At 28.0% G+C, this 20760-nt stretch overlaps 1 protein-coding gene across 1 annotated transcript; it reads left to right on the plus strand.

The window, feature by feature from the left end:
- Window positions 1-338: 338 nt before the first annotated feature.
- On the plus strand, window positions 339-20014 carry LOC132952484 (allatotropins-like). The gene is made up of 3 exons (XM_061024790.1): window positions 339-491; window positions 15377-15653; window positions 19521-20014. Exons 2-3 carry the CDS (start codon window positions 15394-15396, stop codon window positions 19654-19656), a joined length of 396 nt encoding a protein of 131 aa, XP_060880773.1. The 5' UTR covers window positions 339-491; window positions 15377-15393; the 3' UTR covers window positions 19657-20014.
- Window positions 20015-20760: the final 746 nt, after the last annotated feature.

Raw genomic sequence — 20760 nt, forward strand, 5'->3', positions numbered from 1 at the left:
GTGTGGGGGTCGTATAGCCATATACATTGACACGGGACAAATTTGGTGGGCGGGTACTATAGCAGCTTTAAATGGTCGCTATGTATGGGTGAAATAAAAAGTTCACGCCGTCTCTGCGCTCATATCAGCTATATACATCATATAGTATTGATGACATTTTGTGTATTAATCGCAGCCCGTATAATATGCAAAGTATAACGTTACGGCGTATAAGTAATATCGTCCAAATTGTATGATTATTCCGACGGCACGCACGCGCCAGCGACGCCGACACTCCAACAGGTTGCGCGGCGAAGGAAATCGCGTAGAACGCTACTCCGCGGAGTGTTGTCAGGGGGCGTATTTTACGGGACGCCGTATACGACGCGGTTTGACGCGCTTTTTCCGGTACATATTGCGCTGCGTCTTTGTCGGCGGCGTCATTCTGCTTGGTCGTCCCGTCCGCCGCACCTACGTGAGAAACGCGCATCCGAGACCCAAGTCCGAGACCGGTAAGTCCTGCACGATATAATATATAGGTACATATCATATTATAATATTATACGAGTACTTTGCATATTATATTAGCAGTATATCGGGGTGGTTCTTACGTGATTTTTATATATCATATCATAGTCATCGTATTTTAAATAATATAGGTAGGTACTATTATAATATAGCACTTTACACTTTACTTTACCTGCAATTATTCGCAATGTTGGAGATTTTTTTCCCACCGATTCTCGTGAAAATCGCTGTTCTGATATGCGCGAATGATATTATTATAAAAAAGTGTACAATAACTTTCGTGTCGATTTGGTCGTGTTCATATGGTACGTGCTCCAAAGTCCGGAACGAGATCTTAGTTAATATCGAGTATCATAATCGTTCGAAAAAAAAAAAACAAAAAATACGATTAAATTTTATTCATTTTTTTTTTCTTAAGTCTATACATTAGTTACCAGAATAATATTCCATACTTTATCTCAAGTGTGCAACATATATTTGAATATATAGAAACAGTAATTTTTCGTATTTTCTATGTATTATTTTATATACTATGCGTATACGGTATACCTATCTGACTATCTGTGTGAACATTTATATTTAGTTTCATATCGATGATCGTTCATGTACCAAAAGGCTAAACGCAATCCCTCGCCGCGTATAATATAATTGTATAGGTGACGTGAAAATACGAAAAAATTATAAATTCTATAGAAACCGTACGCGAATTGAAGCCATTTATGGTCTTCGATATTTTTGGAGTAGGTTAAATTTGCAATTTGGTACTGGAATTGTATAATTTTATTATTGTATTACCTATGCCCTATACACATCGGCTACCACATTCAGAGATTTAAAATCAAATTGAAAAAATTTAATAAATATTTCTTTCAGTTTATAATATTTCAAACCGCAGAGAAAGATTTCGAGGCGTTAATATTCAAGTATTCAAATTTCAGCCAATGTGTGATTTTTTATTTTTATACTTATACATATTTTTCCATGTGGTTTTAATATTTCTGTTGAAAGAAGTTGTCGTTTTCAGTAAGTTTAAAGATTTTTTTTTATTATGTTCTCATATAACTTCACAATTTTTAATTGACAAGTAGATTTTTGTATAATATAATATACTATGCTGCAGTAGGGTATTATTATGTATTTTCATTGTTTGGAGGGTCTCGTGTGGATAAGAAACTATAATTTACATTTTTTAAGTCAAGCGATAATTTGAACAGTCGCTTTATATAATAAGTTTAAACTAGACGTAAAGGAATTGTATACGTAAATCACTGTAATCCCACATGTGTATACATTTTAACGTATTTTTACGCAGCTCAGTTTTGTATAGGTATGTTTTTTTATAAATATTTCACTATATTGATAAATATTTAAAAAATTTTTTTGAACTTTTAATATAGTTTAAATAAGTTTAAGTAAATATTTAATGTATTTGTGGTAAAAGATTATGTATTTATTTATGGGAGCCTTGGCACTGAGAAATGTTCTGCTACCGCTTAAATAGAATACTTACTAAAAAAAATAGACAAGACATTTTTTTTGAACTTAAATAAAAATGCAATTAAAAAAAAAATGTTTGTCAGTAGTGTTGTTATACAAAATAATCAAATTGATGTTGAAAATACATTCAGAAATATAATATATAATAAATACATGAAATAAGTGATATGATCAGATAAAATTTTTTAACTAACGTGAAACCGTAAAACTATGTTGTTTATTCAAATACGATTTGATTTTTTTTTTATTAATTCATTAAGTAATAGGGACATTATAAAATAATAAATAAATTCTATATTTAAATATTGTGATTATAAAAGAACTAATTAAATAAACATTATGTTCAAAATAAGATTTAGAATACATTTTAAACGTATTTAGATTTACAATGACAGATCATATACCCTATAATAATGTGGCCTATTGAATTATAATAATGTACACGCATAGGTATAAAATGAATACTTAAATTTGGTTTTCCTAATTCAAACTCATAAAACAATACCGAAGTATGAAGTTCATAAAATAGATTTTATCGAAAAGTATTTAATCCGATTAAATTATATGAACAGTATATTTCATTAAACATGATATTATTAATTTAAAGTTTCTAGTTATTACTTATCCGTTAAATAGATCTATCTATTATCAAATATATATTGGAAAACTTCGGTATGTACCTGTACTTAACTGAAACTAATTTTGTTAATAGTTATATATTATAATGTTTTGATTACGATGTAATTTCAATATATTGTTTATATTTTATAAGAAACCACTTTTTTACGATTATTTATTGAATTGTATTTTAGTTGAATATTTGTTAGTTATGAAATCATTTTATTTTTATTTTAATATTTTACAATTGAATATTTTTTTACCTTTTTTAAAAATGTGTATTAGTAAAAAGTGATGATATACCTAATATTATTATATTACATTTTCAACTAAGTTTCTTTAATTTTTTTCTAGACCTTTTTTATTTTTATAAATGATAACAATATTAGGTACATAATAGATTCATACGCAACGGGTGAATTTATAAAATATTATTATTTTTGATTATAATATAACGACGAAAATTACCACACAATGGTAAAATAAACAAAATATTTCAAAACCCACTTTGCGGTCACCACCATTAACGGAACCTTTAATTTATTGAAATCGACTTTTTGAGGACAATATTGTAAGTTACTTCTTTTCCGTCATGAATTATTGTTCTCTTAGAGTATTATTATTTAGCTGAATTTTAGGATAGCTGTTAATAGCTGTTATATATATATGTGTGTTATAAATTAAAATGCAATCTAAGTTTAATAAGTACGGAACTGTCTACGCAAGCAAAATAATGAACTCGTTTTAAAATAATACTACGAATACAATTAATTTTTAGTCGAATTTAACAACGGGAGGGATTATAAACCTATAGTCTATAAAATGAGTAAATACTCATAAAGTATAACTCATTAAAGGGCAGGTAACCTATTTATAATAAATACTTTTACTGATAATAGTGCATATTTTGAAAAGACTATTGTGAGCAAAATAGTATTATTTAATAGTAAATTGTCAAAATTGTAAACATAAAATATAAGAATGCATTCAATGACATAAATGGATAACCAATGAATTAAATGGATTTAAGACCAACCGGTCTTGTGTACGATGATGCATACAAACTTTATTTTTATTATTTTTATTTAAGTTTTTAAAGAAGTACGTTCTACAGGTGGGTCTTCAAACTTTTACAGTATTTATTTTATTTTTCATTCATTAACATTGAGCTGAACATTAACTTGGCACTTATTTTTATCTTTAATTTATTAAATAATAATGTTTTCAACATATATTTACATGTTTATCACAACTAAATATATATATAAAATATAAATGAAATACGTTTAAAGCTGTAAAAGTATAGTTTTATCGACTTAACTTATCATGATGTCGTCTAATTAGAAATGTACAAATAAAAATATTTTATACGTACGTATATTTGGATATACCAACTCAAACATATTTTTTTTTATTAAATATTCTCAGATAATTTTAGTGATAAAAATTTTAATATTCTAATACATTAAGAACTGAATTATTAAAAATACCTACCCTAGTATTTTAAAAGTTTTAATAATGTGTAATAAATTAAAAGTTTTCAAATATTTTTAATTTTTAGGGCTTTCTAAGGGCCCGTTTTACAATCATAGTTTAAACCTTGGTTACGCTTAACCCATTGATTTTACCCAAATTTGGTGGTTTAATCGCTTAATTTAACCATTGTAATACGGGCACTAAGCTAGCTATCAATTCAACGTAGGTACAATAGGTACATATATATATTACATATTATGCTATAATACAGACAAAACTTGATTTTTGTTGAAACATAAATATTAAAAAACAGTGAAATATTATAACGTTTTAATTATACGTAAAAGATCTTACTTTTTTTTGTAAATCTGAATAATTTTATACCGTGTGTCTGACAGACGACATAATATCTATATGGCTACATCCAACACCTATCAAAAAATATATTTTGTTTTTCAATTTATTATTGGAAGCATGCATTATAATTATTATATGTTTTATCTTAAATTGAATTTCCTAGTATGACATGTGCTACCATGTTGACAATTTTTTTTCATTATTACATATATTTGAGTTTATTGAGTACCACCTACCTGCATAGGTACATCATTTTTCCGAGCGTTATAAATCTCATTATATTGTCGATAAAATATAATATTTCAAATATATATTATTATCGTGTGTCATTTCAATGTTACCTATACAGCCATACTGGGTGAGTCTTTTAACGTAAGACAATCATAATTTCGAAAAATATTTATTTTACATGATTTGAAGTAAGTAATATTTTTAGGAGTATTTTGATGAATAAAAATCGAAAAGTTTATTATTATACTTAATAAGTATTTTAAGTTTTATTGTACGACCTGGAGAGGAGTAGGTACACGTTACCAAAAACATTTCTATAGGTTCATAATGTGGTGTAACCAGGGTTTTTTTGGGTGTTTACCCCCTCTCCCCACAATTATCTTCCCACCATACTAAGTGTATTATTTATATTATTTATTTACGAAAACTGTAAAAAACTTAGTTTAATTTATACTTAGCCCCTTCTCCCATTTCATAATCCTGGCTACGCCATTGGGTACATATAGTATACTACAAATACTATTTAAATACAAATATAAGATACCTACTCTCGAATCATTCAAAATGTATTACTTTACTTGACGTTAATCTAGTTAATTACTCGATCATTCGCATTTAAGTATAGTGGTTTTGAAATATTTTTTAGCCAAAACTTGTTTTTAGTTTATTTTGCAATCGTATGTTTATTATAATTTATAGTTTGCAGTATGGTGTTAAACCATATATAATATGGATATGAATGACAGTAGGATATATTATAGAAGGCAATTATTGCACAGTCAACTGTAATTTTTATATTCCAAGAAAATATCTACCTATGCGTGAATTTTGTGAGCTGAGAATAAAAATAGGAATAATATAACAACCGCAGATATACCTAGATTTCTATGATATAAATTTAATCAACAGAATGAATAAATAATATAATAAAATATTTCTCGACTGTTATTATACCTCGAAAGTATTTTATGAATTAAGAATGACCAATATATTATACTTTTATCTTTTATCATTTATCATTTTATCTTGGCTTTCTTACGAAAACAAAATATATTTTCAGAAAAATCTGATTTCAATTTAGATGTATTGGTTACAAGATGATCATTATTTACCATACACTTGACGTAAGGTGTTAACCTATTTTTGTTTCACCAAGTTTAGATAATTTTATAATTTAAAATTAAATTAATGATATTTGTATTTCGAATTTGCATGAACTTCATGCCTTTCGTTTAATTATCGATGTTTTAATTTCACAGATTTTCACAATTTGAGTAAATGTTAAATAACTTATCACTTATCAGTAATATATATTAATTAATAGGTAGGGTATGTGTAATTGTGCATACAAATATGAATTTGATTTTGAATTATTTCGGTAGAATTTACATTGAGTATATGCATACGACGTAAGCAGTGGCGTCATTTGGGGGTGGCTGGGTGGTATTCCTCTACATATTATGTATACTAATTATTTAGTCATTGATATCTAAAAAAAATAGGTTATTTATGCATATGATAGTAACCTGTAATCACTAACCACGGTTATCTCAGATAACAGTGATAGTAACTAGTAAGTATAAAATTATGTAAGAAGGCTTTTTGTATTGGGATAAAAAATCAATTGTAATGTAATATAATTGTTAGCGAGCGGTTTTTTTTTTCAGTTTTATTATGGGCCGGTAAAAAATGTTGCCCCCCTCTCAAAAACTGAAATGAAGCCACTGAACATAAGTGGTGCAAACTGTAGATAATAGAACGTTTATAGGTTTATCATAATTCATAAAAATTCACATAATATGATATTGTTATGCCATAACAATGGTAAACCTAAAATGCATGTGGGTCGTTCATCTCCTTGTATTTTTTTTATTTTGCAGCACGCATTATATCTGGTATGCTCAAAAGAGTGTTTTTTGATGTATATAGGCAATCGATTGATAAACCTTAGACCCAAGTTGATTTTCCAGCTAAAAATAAGATCAAAGTGCCATTTACCAGAAGAATTACCAGTGAAAACAATAATACATATATGCGTATTTATAGCCTATCTATAAAAACTAACGGACGATGGGTGTAAATACGTTTTAGATTCTGAGTGGAATGGGTGTATTGATTTTACAATAACTACTTGAGTGTTTGTTTTTTTTTATCAATAACAGTACTATAACAATATACCAAAATAATCGGGAAAAACTAAAAAAAAGTTTCAGAAAAATGAGGATAATATTTACCCAACACATAAGTTTTCGACTAAATCAATTTTTTTTTATAATTATTCAGTAAAGTGTAGGTAGGTACAACCGTAAAACCTTGACATTTTCTCCAAATATTTATAATAGGAACTTTTTTTTTAAGTATGATTTAATTTTCAAAATATTTTGGATTTTTTTGAGCTATTTATAGATGTTAGAAATTTAATATTTTTTTGTTTTATTTTAGTTCAAGATTTGTCATAAGTTTTTTTTACCCGAGTTATAAAAAATTTTTAGCATAGTCACATTTATTTTATAAAATTGGATATTCAAACATAAAATAACAATTTTTTTTATATTGTTGTGTAGTATAAAAAAATTAAACGTATACACTTAAAAAGTTAAAACCATTTTATTTATTTCTAAAATTATAATTATCTGTACACAATGCTAATTTGAAAATATTACTGCAGTGTGACTTACTTCCCCAATTTTTTTTCATGTTTTTTGTAACTATAATCATTTAAGTTGACATCCGATGAAGTTTTTTAAAAATGGATATAGAAATACTTATTTTTATCTTCAAATTCGCTAGATTAAACCGGTGTGAAAAATAATGCACCGGTATGTTTGGACTATATCGTTTACTTGGTTCATTATCCCGGTGCGGGATAATTTTAAACCGGTCTAGTTTAGCAAATTTCTAGCATGTCTTAAAAAATGCGTGTAAATTGATAAACACAAAATTGAAAAAAGTTTCCTGGTTCTATACGTAATTGTTATGAGTTATAAATTTAAATAACCATTTCAGTTTATTTGGTGAGAAAATTGTGTGGTAAGAAACGTTTGGTTCCACCAAAAAATGTGTAATCTATAGTAACCTACATAATAATATTTACCAAATATTATGCACGTGGTTGAAATTATTTTCGTATTTTATTTGTTCTTGAAACATTCAACCATAGTTACATGGTAGTTACTACGATGTATCATAATATTATTAGCTAATAACGTTTAAATATAGCAACGCGTCTTCGCGCGTTTCTACGACACTTTCCAACAATGTTTGCTCGTCACGTCGTCAAAAAATATGCAAGGTGTCAGGACTTTGGAGTCTCGGTAGTCGGTACACATGATATATTGCCATCTTTAAAAATAAGTACCGTGCGTGATACACATAGACAACTCAATCACGATTGAAATAATATATGAGTAACATTTTTCTACTAAGATATGTGAAAAACTACTCAAATAAAAAATAAAATAGTACATGTAAATGCCCGAAAGAAAATAACAAACATATAGTGATAGAGAGAGAAGAGATATATGGTGAAAGAGAGAGAGAGTGAGAGGGACTGGTGGAGAATGGAAATTAAAAGTCTATTGTAGGCGGACTGTACATTTCGAAGTCGGAATTCGCAACAAACGACAATAGAATGTCATCCTCGGACGATTTTATCCTTTTTATTTTTCATAATAGCTCTCTCGCTCGAGTAACACGAGAGCACGTGGATGGATTTTGACGAGGCGGAGTTGTTCACTAGTTAATATACGCATTACGTACGTACCTATATTATGTGTGCATACTTTTAGTAAACAGTGTGATGTGTATACCAGCGACTTGCGTGCAACTCGCGTTCGATGAAAAACAAACTTTGAAAATATGTTTTTACTTAGTTCGTCTTAACATCTCAAATTTCTGTATCTACGATAAGATACGAGCATATATTTGATGTTTTTTTGTTCCGTCCGCGGCCTGAGAATCTGAGATATACATTTAAATTATTAAATTGTTGGCCAATTTCAAACCTTATCACTTATCTGTGATGAGAAATAATTAACTAACATCGAACACCCCTCTTCTACAGTTCTACACTTTCTTACAAACAACAATTGTTAATTGATGGAACCGATTAGTTGTGTCCCGAAATCCAATGGTTTTTGACACACTCTATTATTTTAATATTTTTTTGTTACATCCTGCGCTGGATTACCGGCCATGGTATACAAATTAATTTATTAACCGATCGTTATACCTATTGAAAACTATACAGGATTATGATTTTACATGAATAAATCATGTTATTTATTATAATTTTTTAAGATTAATAATCATTTTCGTTAATATCCGTTTACACTTTGCACGATAAATTGCAATGGATTATTACGCACTATTGTGTGCACTCACACAAGACGTATTTCGAGTTCTTGTTCACGAATAAAAGGAGTATACTTACAATAATTGAGTTAATCGACGGAACCCGCGAATTGCGAAAGAAAATAGATACCGGACAGACGCGACGGAGTTGTCCGGTCGTCGATTCGAGTCTGGCGTGAACCATGTGAAATTTTCGAAGATCGTTGATGCGTTTCCAGGGTTTGGTCGACAAAAACGATGCCGTGGCCTGCTGTCTCACCCCATCGATGGAGGCCAAGCAGCAATTTACCAGCATCGTTATATACATTCACCCCAAGTTAAGACAAGTGACCAGAGTATTTACGGCTCGACGCGACGGTAACTCGTACACTCCCGAGTCCCAATGAATATGTCATATAATATATTAATATGTATGTTATCAACCACCGTACGTTTAGTTTTGTCAAAATTCGAGTAGGTTACAAATCAAAATATTTTATATTTTATTATTTTTTTTCAATACAGGCCGTGACCCAATGTACAGAAAACAATTTAACAAAATTAGCTATCCAATAATTCAAAAATGCATAACACAATACCTGACTACCTGAGGCAGATATAAGAAAAAAATTAACTCATTAGGATAACTTAGAAGTTAAAAGATGGACCTTCGTTTGCAATACACATCATCCTATAGATTGGCCGATTACAGGAATAGTTTGTTGTACAAAGACGTGGCAAAGAGAAAGGATAAGGAAAACTGACCTGAATACAAGAAGTTTTAAAGTTAACCACTATGGAAGTAATTCTGGACAATCAATCGACCCATCGATAAGTTTTCGTAGAAGACCTTGTTTAAGATACCTCGCATATCAACTGAGGACTGTAAACATAACTTATTTGATACTAGTTTATAAAACATAATATAATCACAAGGTCTATGATCAATTTCCAGAAAAACACAAAAACTTTCATCGAACCCTTTCAAGTTGGTTCATATCACTTGCAGTATGAGAGTCCAAAAGAACAACAGCAAACTCTAAAATAAACTTACCAAGCGGCAATATAATGCTATAAGCGGAACTGTAGTATAACTTAAATTTATTGCAAATCCGTTTAAAAATCCTAGTGCTTTCAAATTGTTACAGCATGACACATCAATATGGGTATGAAAATTCAAATAACTATCATAATATACTCGTACAACTCCAACATCGTTTATCATAAATTACAAGACAGGTATCACGCAGCAAGTATTTAAATTCCAAGTGAGTCCGATTTCTATAAAAAGACTTAAGAGTGACATTTAGTGACGTTAAAATTCAAACCAAGATTAACAGGCCAAGCATCTAATTCGTTTAAATCACTTTGAGGTAGGCGACAGTAAATTACTGAGCGAATTTTCAACCACAGCTTTAGCCTTTAAGTCATCAGCAAGTAATAAGAATTTACTGTTGTGAATGACTTTTTTTACACTGTTAGTAAACAGTCTTAAAATCAAAGACGGCGTATTAAGTAGTGGGCTTTGATTTGATAACGAATATTGTCACGAAAATATTATTACGAAACCGCGACCAACCGCGATGCCGCCACATCATCTGTAAAATGTGATGATAATAAATAAATTTAAGTACTTTGCCCGCACGACATTTACAAGATATTAATATTTCCACAACATCGTTATTAACTTTAAAACATAATAGTTGAATAATGATATATGTATAATGTATATTGAAAAAATTGGCCTTTAAGCAAGAATGCATTGGTAAATAATATTTTGAAGTACCCACGTCATATTGTATCACAAATAATTTTTTCCCTCTACACTAGGAAACTAATCAAAAAAAATACTTTTGTTGCTTACTCTTTGGTTTTCAAACAACACTAATTAAAACAAAAAACATAAACAAGAATAATGTACAAATCATTCATATAATATAGACCCCTGGGCCCCTACAAGAATTCTCTCAGTACATGCTAATATTATAATTATTAATATGTAATTAATAATTATGGAATAAAAATAAATAAATAAAATTATATTATGTCGATAATATCAGTCTATTTTTATCCACACTACATTTTTTCAACAGGTGATCTATTTACACGTAGCTATATTTATGATTACATTGTATACGGTTCTCAAGTGTGGTGGTGGTGAGTCGGGTAACCACAGAATTTAAAAAGAAAAATACAATATAAAACAGAATAAAACAAATAATACACTATCATTGCCCTCCATTCACCATATACGCCCACCGTATACGTATAAAATTAATATTTTTTTCACGTATACCCACGCATTTCTTTATAAATATATTGTTATAAGTATATTATTATGCTGTAAACTCCTGTATATAGTACGTTCCAATAAATCCTTGTATTTAATTTTAAAAAAAATGGAATAAAAAATTACAACAATCAGATTTTGGATAACCGCATTATTGAAGAAAAACTGGTCTGAGCATACTTGGCCAATATGTCTATTGTCTATATTATGCATTATGCATTTATGAGTAGGTACTAAACAGTACACACACATAATATTATTTTATTATTTTATTTTATCACGTTATAAAAAACTATATTGTTGTAAGGTAAATTCATAACCTTATAGAAATACACAAATTCCGTATAAAATGTATAGCAATTATTTAAATGGCGTCATAACTACAAGCTGCCTAGTTTACAAAAGTCAACCTCGAATAACATTGTTAGATTTTCATAATTACAATTTAGTATTTGTATCACTTAATATCAATTTTATAAATATAATATGTATTTTATTATGATACGCAATACGCATATAATCTCGGGTGGATATACAATAATAATAATAATAACAATATTACATCTCACAAGATTCTACTCTAAAAATAGTTTTTATTAAAATCATAATTGATTGTTGAATTTGAAAATGTTTTTCTTAATAAAGAACGTATAGGCAGTAATTAAACGTTTGTAAAAATCGTTAAATTATGAATGGTTATTAAAATTTCTTACCAAAATTAACGTAACCTAAAACAGGTTTACTTAAATCAGTATTCAATTAGGTTATTTTTTAAAGAAGTTGTTCATCAAATAATATGGTTTTGTTTAAACTTTTAAAACAATAAATGTAATTTTTCACCTATTGTTGAGTCATTATAAAAATTTAAAAACAGAACAGTGGTAATTAAATGCTAATTGCTTTAACTAAAAAAAGTTTTCATCCATATTTTAGAAGAGTCGTAGATAATTCAAATCCACATATCTTATAAACTAAAAAGTTAAATTAGACCAAAGTAGAAAAAAGTTAAAATTTCCGTATGCAAATTTGGTTACTACCTATATAGATTATAGGACATTACTTTTATAAATGAAATATTTTATTTGATAAATTAATATATTGTGTTAGGTTAAATCTGATTATCGATCATTTTTGTGGATATCATAAAAATTGTATATTAATGTAAAGTTCGCGTCTTTAAATCACATAAATTTCAAAAAAATAATTTCCAGTATAGTATTTTCATATACGATAGTTTTGTTTTAAAACAGACGTTCCGAACACGTTTCTGTGCTAATACTCTATAATATTTATCTGTCGAATGGTCGTGTTTTTGGTATGTTTCGTTGAACGTAAAAGTTCACGTACCGATATCTTCTGAGAGATTGCGAGCTGCAATCATCGTTTGGTTCTCGGCCGATATATTTATATCTGTCCCAACCTACCTTATCCATAAAATATACAACACGTGTGTGTTTGTATAATTTATTTATCAGTTACCTATCACTCCACTTATATAAGTAGTTAGTACCTATTTACACATAAAACAAATTATGTAAATTGGCTGTATATGTGTTTTAATTTTTTTAAATATGATGTTTATAATATACATTTGATCCAAAAAGTTTATATTTCATTTATATTTAAGTTGAGCAATAAATTATTTTTAAAAGGTTTATTTATTATTTTATGAAATTTCCACCATAAAACTAATTAAGTTTTACTGTATTTTCAAGTTTTTTCTTTTTAAATAATGTAAAAAGCTTATAAAGAAGGACGGAATATATAATATCGCCGTATATTATTTTTTCTACGCATTTAATAATGTATACGACAACGGACAACGTTTACCAAAAAATAAATGTCTACAATATTCTTACATGTCTCATAGTTGGAAAACCGTAATGATTTTAAAACGCAGCTAAGTAGGGTATATGAAATATATGAATTCACTGATATTATATTTAATAACTAGATAGCCAACTCCATATACAACAACATTATTGAATAATGATGCCCAACGCCATTTGCCACTTGGGCAATGTTTACAAATTCTTATCATTTTTTAATCGTTTTGATTGGCAACGGGTTTGTTTGGTATGAAATGTTGTTGTTTATTATCATATTACCTTTCTAACGATTAGTGAACATTGCCCAAGTGGTAGGTACATGGCTACCTGCAGTCACGATTAAAGATATACCTTTAATCGTGCTACCAGCGTCATTGATAAGAATAAGTCGGCTATCTAGTTATTATATATATCTGTGATTGTATTCAGTTGAAATTATGTTTGATTTTAAAACGCTTTATTTAGATGTTTTTATATCAGTTTTGTATGTAAATCAGGTGGTAGGTATTCAGGAAATTTAGAAGTTTTAAAAAACAATTGAATTTCCACATTATTAAGTAATTATAATATATCAAGAGATGATACGATTTAAAATAGTCAAAAGTACTAAGCTAATTATACGGTTTTAGAATACATAACAAATCTATTCTAAAGAATGCTTTCATTTATCGGTATTTGAATATGTACCTACGTGTATATATAATATATAGCGTTTCGTGATCAAAAGTAATTGATAATATCCATCGATTCGATTTTAATATAAATACTATGTACTATAATACACATAGAGCAAATATATAGCCCTTTTGACTATAGACTGTATAGTTACTTCATGTTTGTGTTACGAGTTTTAATTAAATTGCATATTAATAGTAAACAGAACTTTTTTTTCCATAATTCGCCTCTTTTGTTTATAAATCATAATTAATTCTATAATGTAGATGTGCTTTAAAATCAGATTATATCAAGTAATCAAATTAATTTTTTTCGATAAAAGTTTAGACGTATTAAAAAAATTGGCTAGATCGTTTATAAATATCATAATAAATTTGTATAGTCATATATGAACTAGAAACATTATACACCACCATGTTTAACCTATATATTTAATAATTTGTTTAAAAGAGTTACATTGTGGGATAAATAGTATGCAAGTAGATATAATAGTACCTATAACATATTCATTACGTACACCTATATACGTACGTTCATTCAAGTGAGTTGTATATTGTATTGCGGTATAGGGAAACTCAATCTCGTCTTAGAAACGTTGAATATGGACTTTTCCGGTAATATAAGAGTTTATAGAAAGTTTATAAATATAATAATACATGTGCGACATACGTGAGCAGAAACCATCAAAAATATGTCATAGGTCAGAGATTTATAAAAATATATAGTATAATAAAAGAGCGGAAAAACATCGTTTAAAACTGTAAACGCATAAACTTAGTTTGCTTAGTGGGATTCCGTCAGCCTACTATTATTCAAAACTTTGTACCCAAATAGTCATTGTGCGCTATATGCGGATTAAATTTAACACAAGTCAAATAACAATGTTATTTCTTTTAAAACGAATGTGTATCTGAGTTATGCAAACGTGTAATAAAATACAAAGTCACCGAGTCGACCCTGCAGCTGATAGCAAAATATCTTAACGTTAAGACTACTGGCAGGTTTTTCGGAATCTCTGTGATTTCGCAGCTTTTACAATAACCTATTTTCGTTACATACGAGTATATAATTTTATTACACATTATAATATTGTCTAACAGACTAACAGAGCATCTCTATAAAATAAATACCTGTCAATTTTGTTCCACGTTTCATGCATTTATCAGTGGGGTCGCCAGAAATTTAATTTTGGGGAACATTTTATTTTTTTTCTCTAGCTTTTGTAGAACTAGAATAGTTAACAACTGTTCCTTAATGACACAATTTTTCATAAAACAAATTTTGGAGGGGAACTGGGGGGACGTCCCTCCCTGTCCCTCCCTGGCACTGGAATATATAAATACTCTGTGTCTACAACAATCATTATAGGTATAATAAACTATAATAAGATTATTCTCGCGTAATGCTAACACTGATTTTTAGACACAAACAATATTTTAGCAAAAATATAATATTATGGTGTTTCAAAAATTAGTTCTGTACTTATAGGTACATCATATTATAATAAAAAGCAACTCAAAAATTAATTCTGTAAGTATACAAAATATCCATTGATATGTTTCAGGTGGATTTTTTCGAACCATGGCAGTCAACAACAATATAATGGTCCGACTGTTGGTTATAGAGATCACGTTTTTGATATTAGCCGTCGTCAACTCTTACCCGGCGTTTGAAGATAGCGAATTTAAACATAAAAACAGAGACAAAGGAAGAACTATAAGAGGTTTCAAAAATATGGACTTATCTACAGCTAGAGGGTTCGGTAAACGAACCGACCATTACATGAATTTAATGCCATTGGATTTATTTGTGGACAACAAAGAAGATAGCTTCAATCAAAAGTAAGTTTTCCTCGAGTGCGTTTAGTTTATGTGGTAATGAAAATATTGGTAGATTAAAAACATTATAACAGAGTCGTCGTCCGAATTGCACGTGACAAAAATAGAGGATTTTATCACAGGACACTTCCTATAAGGACTGTCCATTTTTTTAGGGACATAACATTTGAACGATAATTCTTAGTCTTTATACCTTCTGGAAAATTTTGAATAAACACAATTAAAATGTATTTAATACTTGAAGTATTCAAATTTTACCTCTTTTTTTAGAACAAACAAGAATATATATATACGATCTGTAATAAAATGTATACAATAGGTAATATGGGAGGGGGGTACAAGTATACAGGACTGGACGGTCTTATACAAGGGGGGAGGAGGGTCCAATGACCCTACTTCATAATTCCAGGCGGTAATTTTACTTCTATAAATAGGTATCCTAGTTCAAATTCTATTATTTTTCAATGCGTTACTTATTTTATAAGAAATTATTAATATTATATTTTAATTTAATTTCCTTTTAAACACGTTTAGGTATACATTTATATAGTACCTTATAGTTGTGGTATTAATTTGTTTCGAAACGTAAATATAATCGTACGAAACGCGAACCAATACATGTACTGATTTCAAAATAAATCTAACCCTACGGTTCATATCCTGAAGGTATTTTATGTTCTTTAATGACCCATTAGTTAAGATTGAGCGTTTCGAACACATTAATTTCTTCTCAATTAGACGTTTTAAGCGAAAATACTGGCTATATAAACGATACCAAAATATCTCAGTTTTTAAAGTTGAACCCAAGCTTATTTAAAGGAGTTCAAGGCTCTTTAAATTAGCAGCATGATAATTAATATATAATATATAGGTACTTGTACAGTTGTATATATATATAATATATATCTTTCAATTGTACCATTGTATTGGATAGAATATTTGAATAAATATAATTACCTAACTGTTTACATTATTGAACGATAAATAATTAACTTTCTATAATTTATTATTTTATTAATATGATCAAATTAAAATTATTTGAGTAATAGGGTTCATTAAAACCAAATACATTTTGGAATTAAAATAAATAATATTTAGTAATAATTTAACCGTATAACCCGACAATAATAAATCAAATTGATCGACCATTCAAATATACAATATTATAGTTAAGTACTGCTTACTATCTAGTATCTACCCTGCTGTAATATAACTATATAAAATAACATTAATTAATTTTGATAACTTGAAATAATTGTTTATTCTCTCCTTCTTCTTTTAGACATGCATTATCGTTCAATACAATTTCCAAATAGTAAATATATGTATTATAATATTATACTTTTACCATTTTTGTTTACTTTTTGTTTCAACTTTTGAAATGACTTTATTTTTACTTCCTATAAATTTTAAAAAATAATTAAATCCTGCAGATTTTAAAATTCTGAAACATAATTAAAGGTTAATTCAAAAAAAAAATTTTTAGAATATTAACCCGTGATTATTTTATGGGTATTTTTTTTTATATGGTACATTTATCTTTTTAAATATTACGATACCTTATAAAGTATTGTATTTATTACTATATAAGTTTTTTTATTTTTGTACTTATTAAAATGTTTTTCTTGGATACATTTTGATTCACTAACACCGGATAGTGAATAAATGTGTAATTGTTTGTGATCACTTGAAGTTTAATGGCTTGATAACGTTAATGTTTTATATACTGGCATATTTGCTGATGTCAAATATTTATAGTAAAAAAGTAAACAATTACAGTGATAAATACCCAAATGTAAAAACTCCAAACTTTATTGAAACAGTATGTAGCAATGTTTAATATAAAGACAGTATGTTATAGATGTGTTCGAAATGAAATATATTTTATAAATTAAGAAGTAGGCAGGTACTTACTTACAATTACAGTCAAAAAATGATTTAGAAAAATGTTTTTTATGTATAATGTACCTATTAAAGACTAAAGTATTATCATAAATTATTTTAAAAATAAACAGCATGTGATATCATATTAGTCTAGCTATTTTTGAAACATATTATACCTAAGTGGCTAAGTGACAGAGCCTATTATTTTTTTCACTTTTCATATTACACACTGTTTAGTGGTTACAGCAGTAGTAGCCCAAACATGAGTAGGAGGCTTCGCCTAGTTCATTTAAATATATTTCACATATTGTTATTTGTTATTAATTAAATCGATAATATTATAAAATATACTGTTACATATTAGTTATTATTCTCGATACACTTAAATACTTTCGTACTATACTACAACTGGACTCACACGTTTCGATTACACACAAAAATATGCCCTGCTGAGTGACCCTAAACAATATATTGTTAGTGATAAAAAATACATCATAATAATTATTGTTGTGGTGTCTATTTTTTATCCTGACTTGTTAACTGCAGTGACATATTATTATATAGTATCTACGTATATACCTAGTATCTACGCTTAGAAAACATTTCCGCTATAAACATTCCAATATACGCAGTTATTTTTTTCTTTATATAATGCAAGGAAATAACTAGAAAATCCCACTGCTGCTTGTCAATATTTTAACGAATGGAAAATAAAGAATAACATGTTCTACTGGCGTATTTATTTTTTGGTCCGTGTGGATATCGGATCTCGGGCTGTTTGTTAAGGTCTAAATGAAAGTTTGCCGAGGAAAATAGAAGTGAGGAGCGAGAGTATATACAGAATGTATAGTATTCCTGATATGTCCGGTCTGAAATATTATTTAATATAAAAGGGGAAAAAAACGGCGTAACCCACTGCAACGGCGTATCTATTGGTCGAGAATAATGGACTGTGTGGTATACAATCTAAAATATAGACTATAATATAGTCCCACACACACCGGACTGTAACAACTATACAACTGCGCGGAACACGTTCCATCTGCGGATAGTGGTGTATTTTTACTATTTTGTTTACACGGAGATTTAAATCCGTACGGTTTTCACCAAAAATTAAAATGAATCATTCCGCATACATAAAAATTCCCGGTTGCCGACGTAACACGTCCCGGTGGTGATAGATGATATCAGCTGTCCGTTTCTTATTTGACGTTAGACGGTAGTGCGGTTACCTACCGCTGTAGTTGAACAACAAGTGGGTTATGTCGAGGAAACCGAGTGATATCTTGCTTGGAAAAATACTTCACGAGATACCATAGGTCACCTATATGTCACTCTATCTGTGTATAAAATAAATTATTTTAAAATATTTTACACAAGACTATAATAATAAATTAATAACGATAGTATGCAACTATACACATATAGGATTGATTGTTTATTAAAGTTAATGACAAACATTTTTGTCATTGTAATAAATTAAACAAAAATACATAATACACGTTGAGAAAAAGCAATAATGTTGATATATTTAAAAAATCAATATTTAATTTAATTTCCGTTAACAAAAAACGTGTGTAAAAAAAATTTGAAATTTTAATTACATAGTATAATTATGAAATGTTTTGGCAATAATAATATATTCAACTGATTCACATAATATTATAATATTTAATACCTATCTAGTCTAAAAATATAATTTTAATTTATTTATTCTGTATTGAATAAATATATAAACATATTATATTATGTTAACTTATTGCAGAAATGTATATGTGTATTAGTGTAAATTAGAGCATAAATAGAGTCATAGAGATATAATTATTTTACACAAAAATTATACATTGAATTATGTCATATGTTTCAAATACCTATATATATTATCATTAGTAATGACAATGAATTTAATATATATTTTATACAGTAAAATTAAAAAAAATTATACATAAACGAAATGTAAAATAATATAATAACACTTGTCTACAGTATACCGATGGAAGTGTCTTTGGAAAAAATATTGAAGAGCAAATACAAACATTTTATCGAAAAGCTAATCGATGTCAACCACGATGGTTATATTTCCGGAGAAGAATTGCTGCAGTCAATTGATGGTGAATCATAATAAAAAGTTATAAATAAATATAAATTATATATATTATTAAAGTCAGTTTCACTTACAAATAATTTGATTGTAAATGTCTTCAAAATTAAAAAAATATATATATTAATGTAATTGTCATTGTAGCGAATTTGTTTCATCTAAGTGGAAATGTACGTAGGTAGGTACTTTAGTTTTATGATTGTAATAATAATCAACCACCATTTTATGTAGTAGTACCTATAAAACATTGACTTTTTCGAAAATTAAAATTGATACTTAAGATGAAAAGCAGGATCTATATATACATGATATATTTGATGGTTGTTAAAATATTGTTTATGCTTAAAAAATGCTAAAATATAAATATATATGTATTCTGAATCTACTGTTTTTATACACCCCTATGATCGTTCCAAATATGAAAAATTGTTCGAGATAAAACTGTTATGAAAATGTATTAAATATTTTATTTATATTTTTAATTGGTATATAAAATAGTTGAAGATGTTTTATAGTTAAAAAATAAATAAACGGAACAGGTTCGATATGTGTAAAACAGTCATATTTATGATATTTACGCTTCGGTTGTACATATAGATCAACTAAAATAATATGTACCTATAGGCTATAGGTATAGTAAAATACTATATAGTACCTATATAGTAGGGATATACATAAGTGGCTTAGTATTATGACTATAAAAAAAAAGTTTTATTCGGGTAAATAACTAAATAACTATATAGGTAGGAGAGTGTGTAGTAATTTAATTGAAATTATAAATTAAATCATAAAACATTATAATTTATAACTAATACAATGATTGCATCACAAATATTAATTATTTCACATACATTTGTAAAATTATTGTAATACATAACATAATATTTTTTCAAAATAAACACCATTTGCATATTAGTTCTGATTACCCTTAAAATTCCCATCAACAATAATAATTAAAGTAATTCGGTCACCCTTAAAAGTTTGATTACGTGTTTTTAAACTATTGCTATATACACATGATCGTATATACTGTTATTAAGCGAGTAGTTGAGCAATTTAATGAAATCACGCATGGATGATAAACTCCTAGAAAAATATATTTTGTGGTAAAGTGGTATGTAGTAT

The sequence above is a fragment of the Metopolophium dirhodum genome, chromosome 9 (genome assembly GCF_019925205.1).
Source record: "Metopolophium dirhodum isolate CAU chromosome 9, ASM1992520v1, whole genome shotgun sequence".
In the NCBI taxonomy this organism is placed as follows: Eukaryota; Metazoa; Arthropoda; class Insecta; order Hemiptera; family Aphididae; genus Metopolophium; species Metopolophium dirhodum.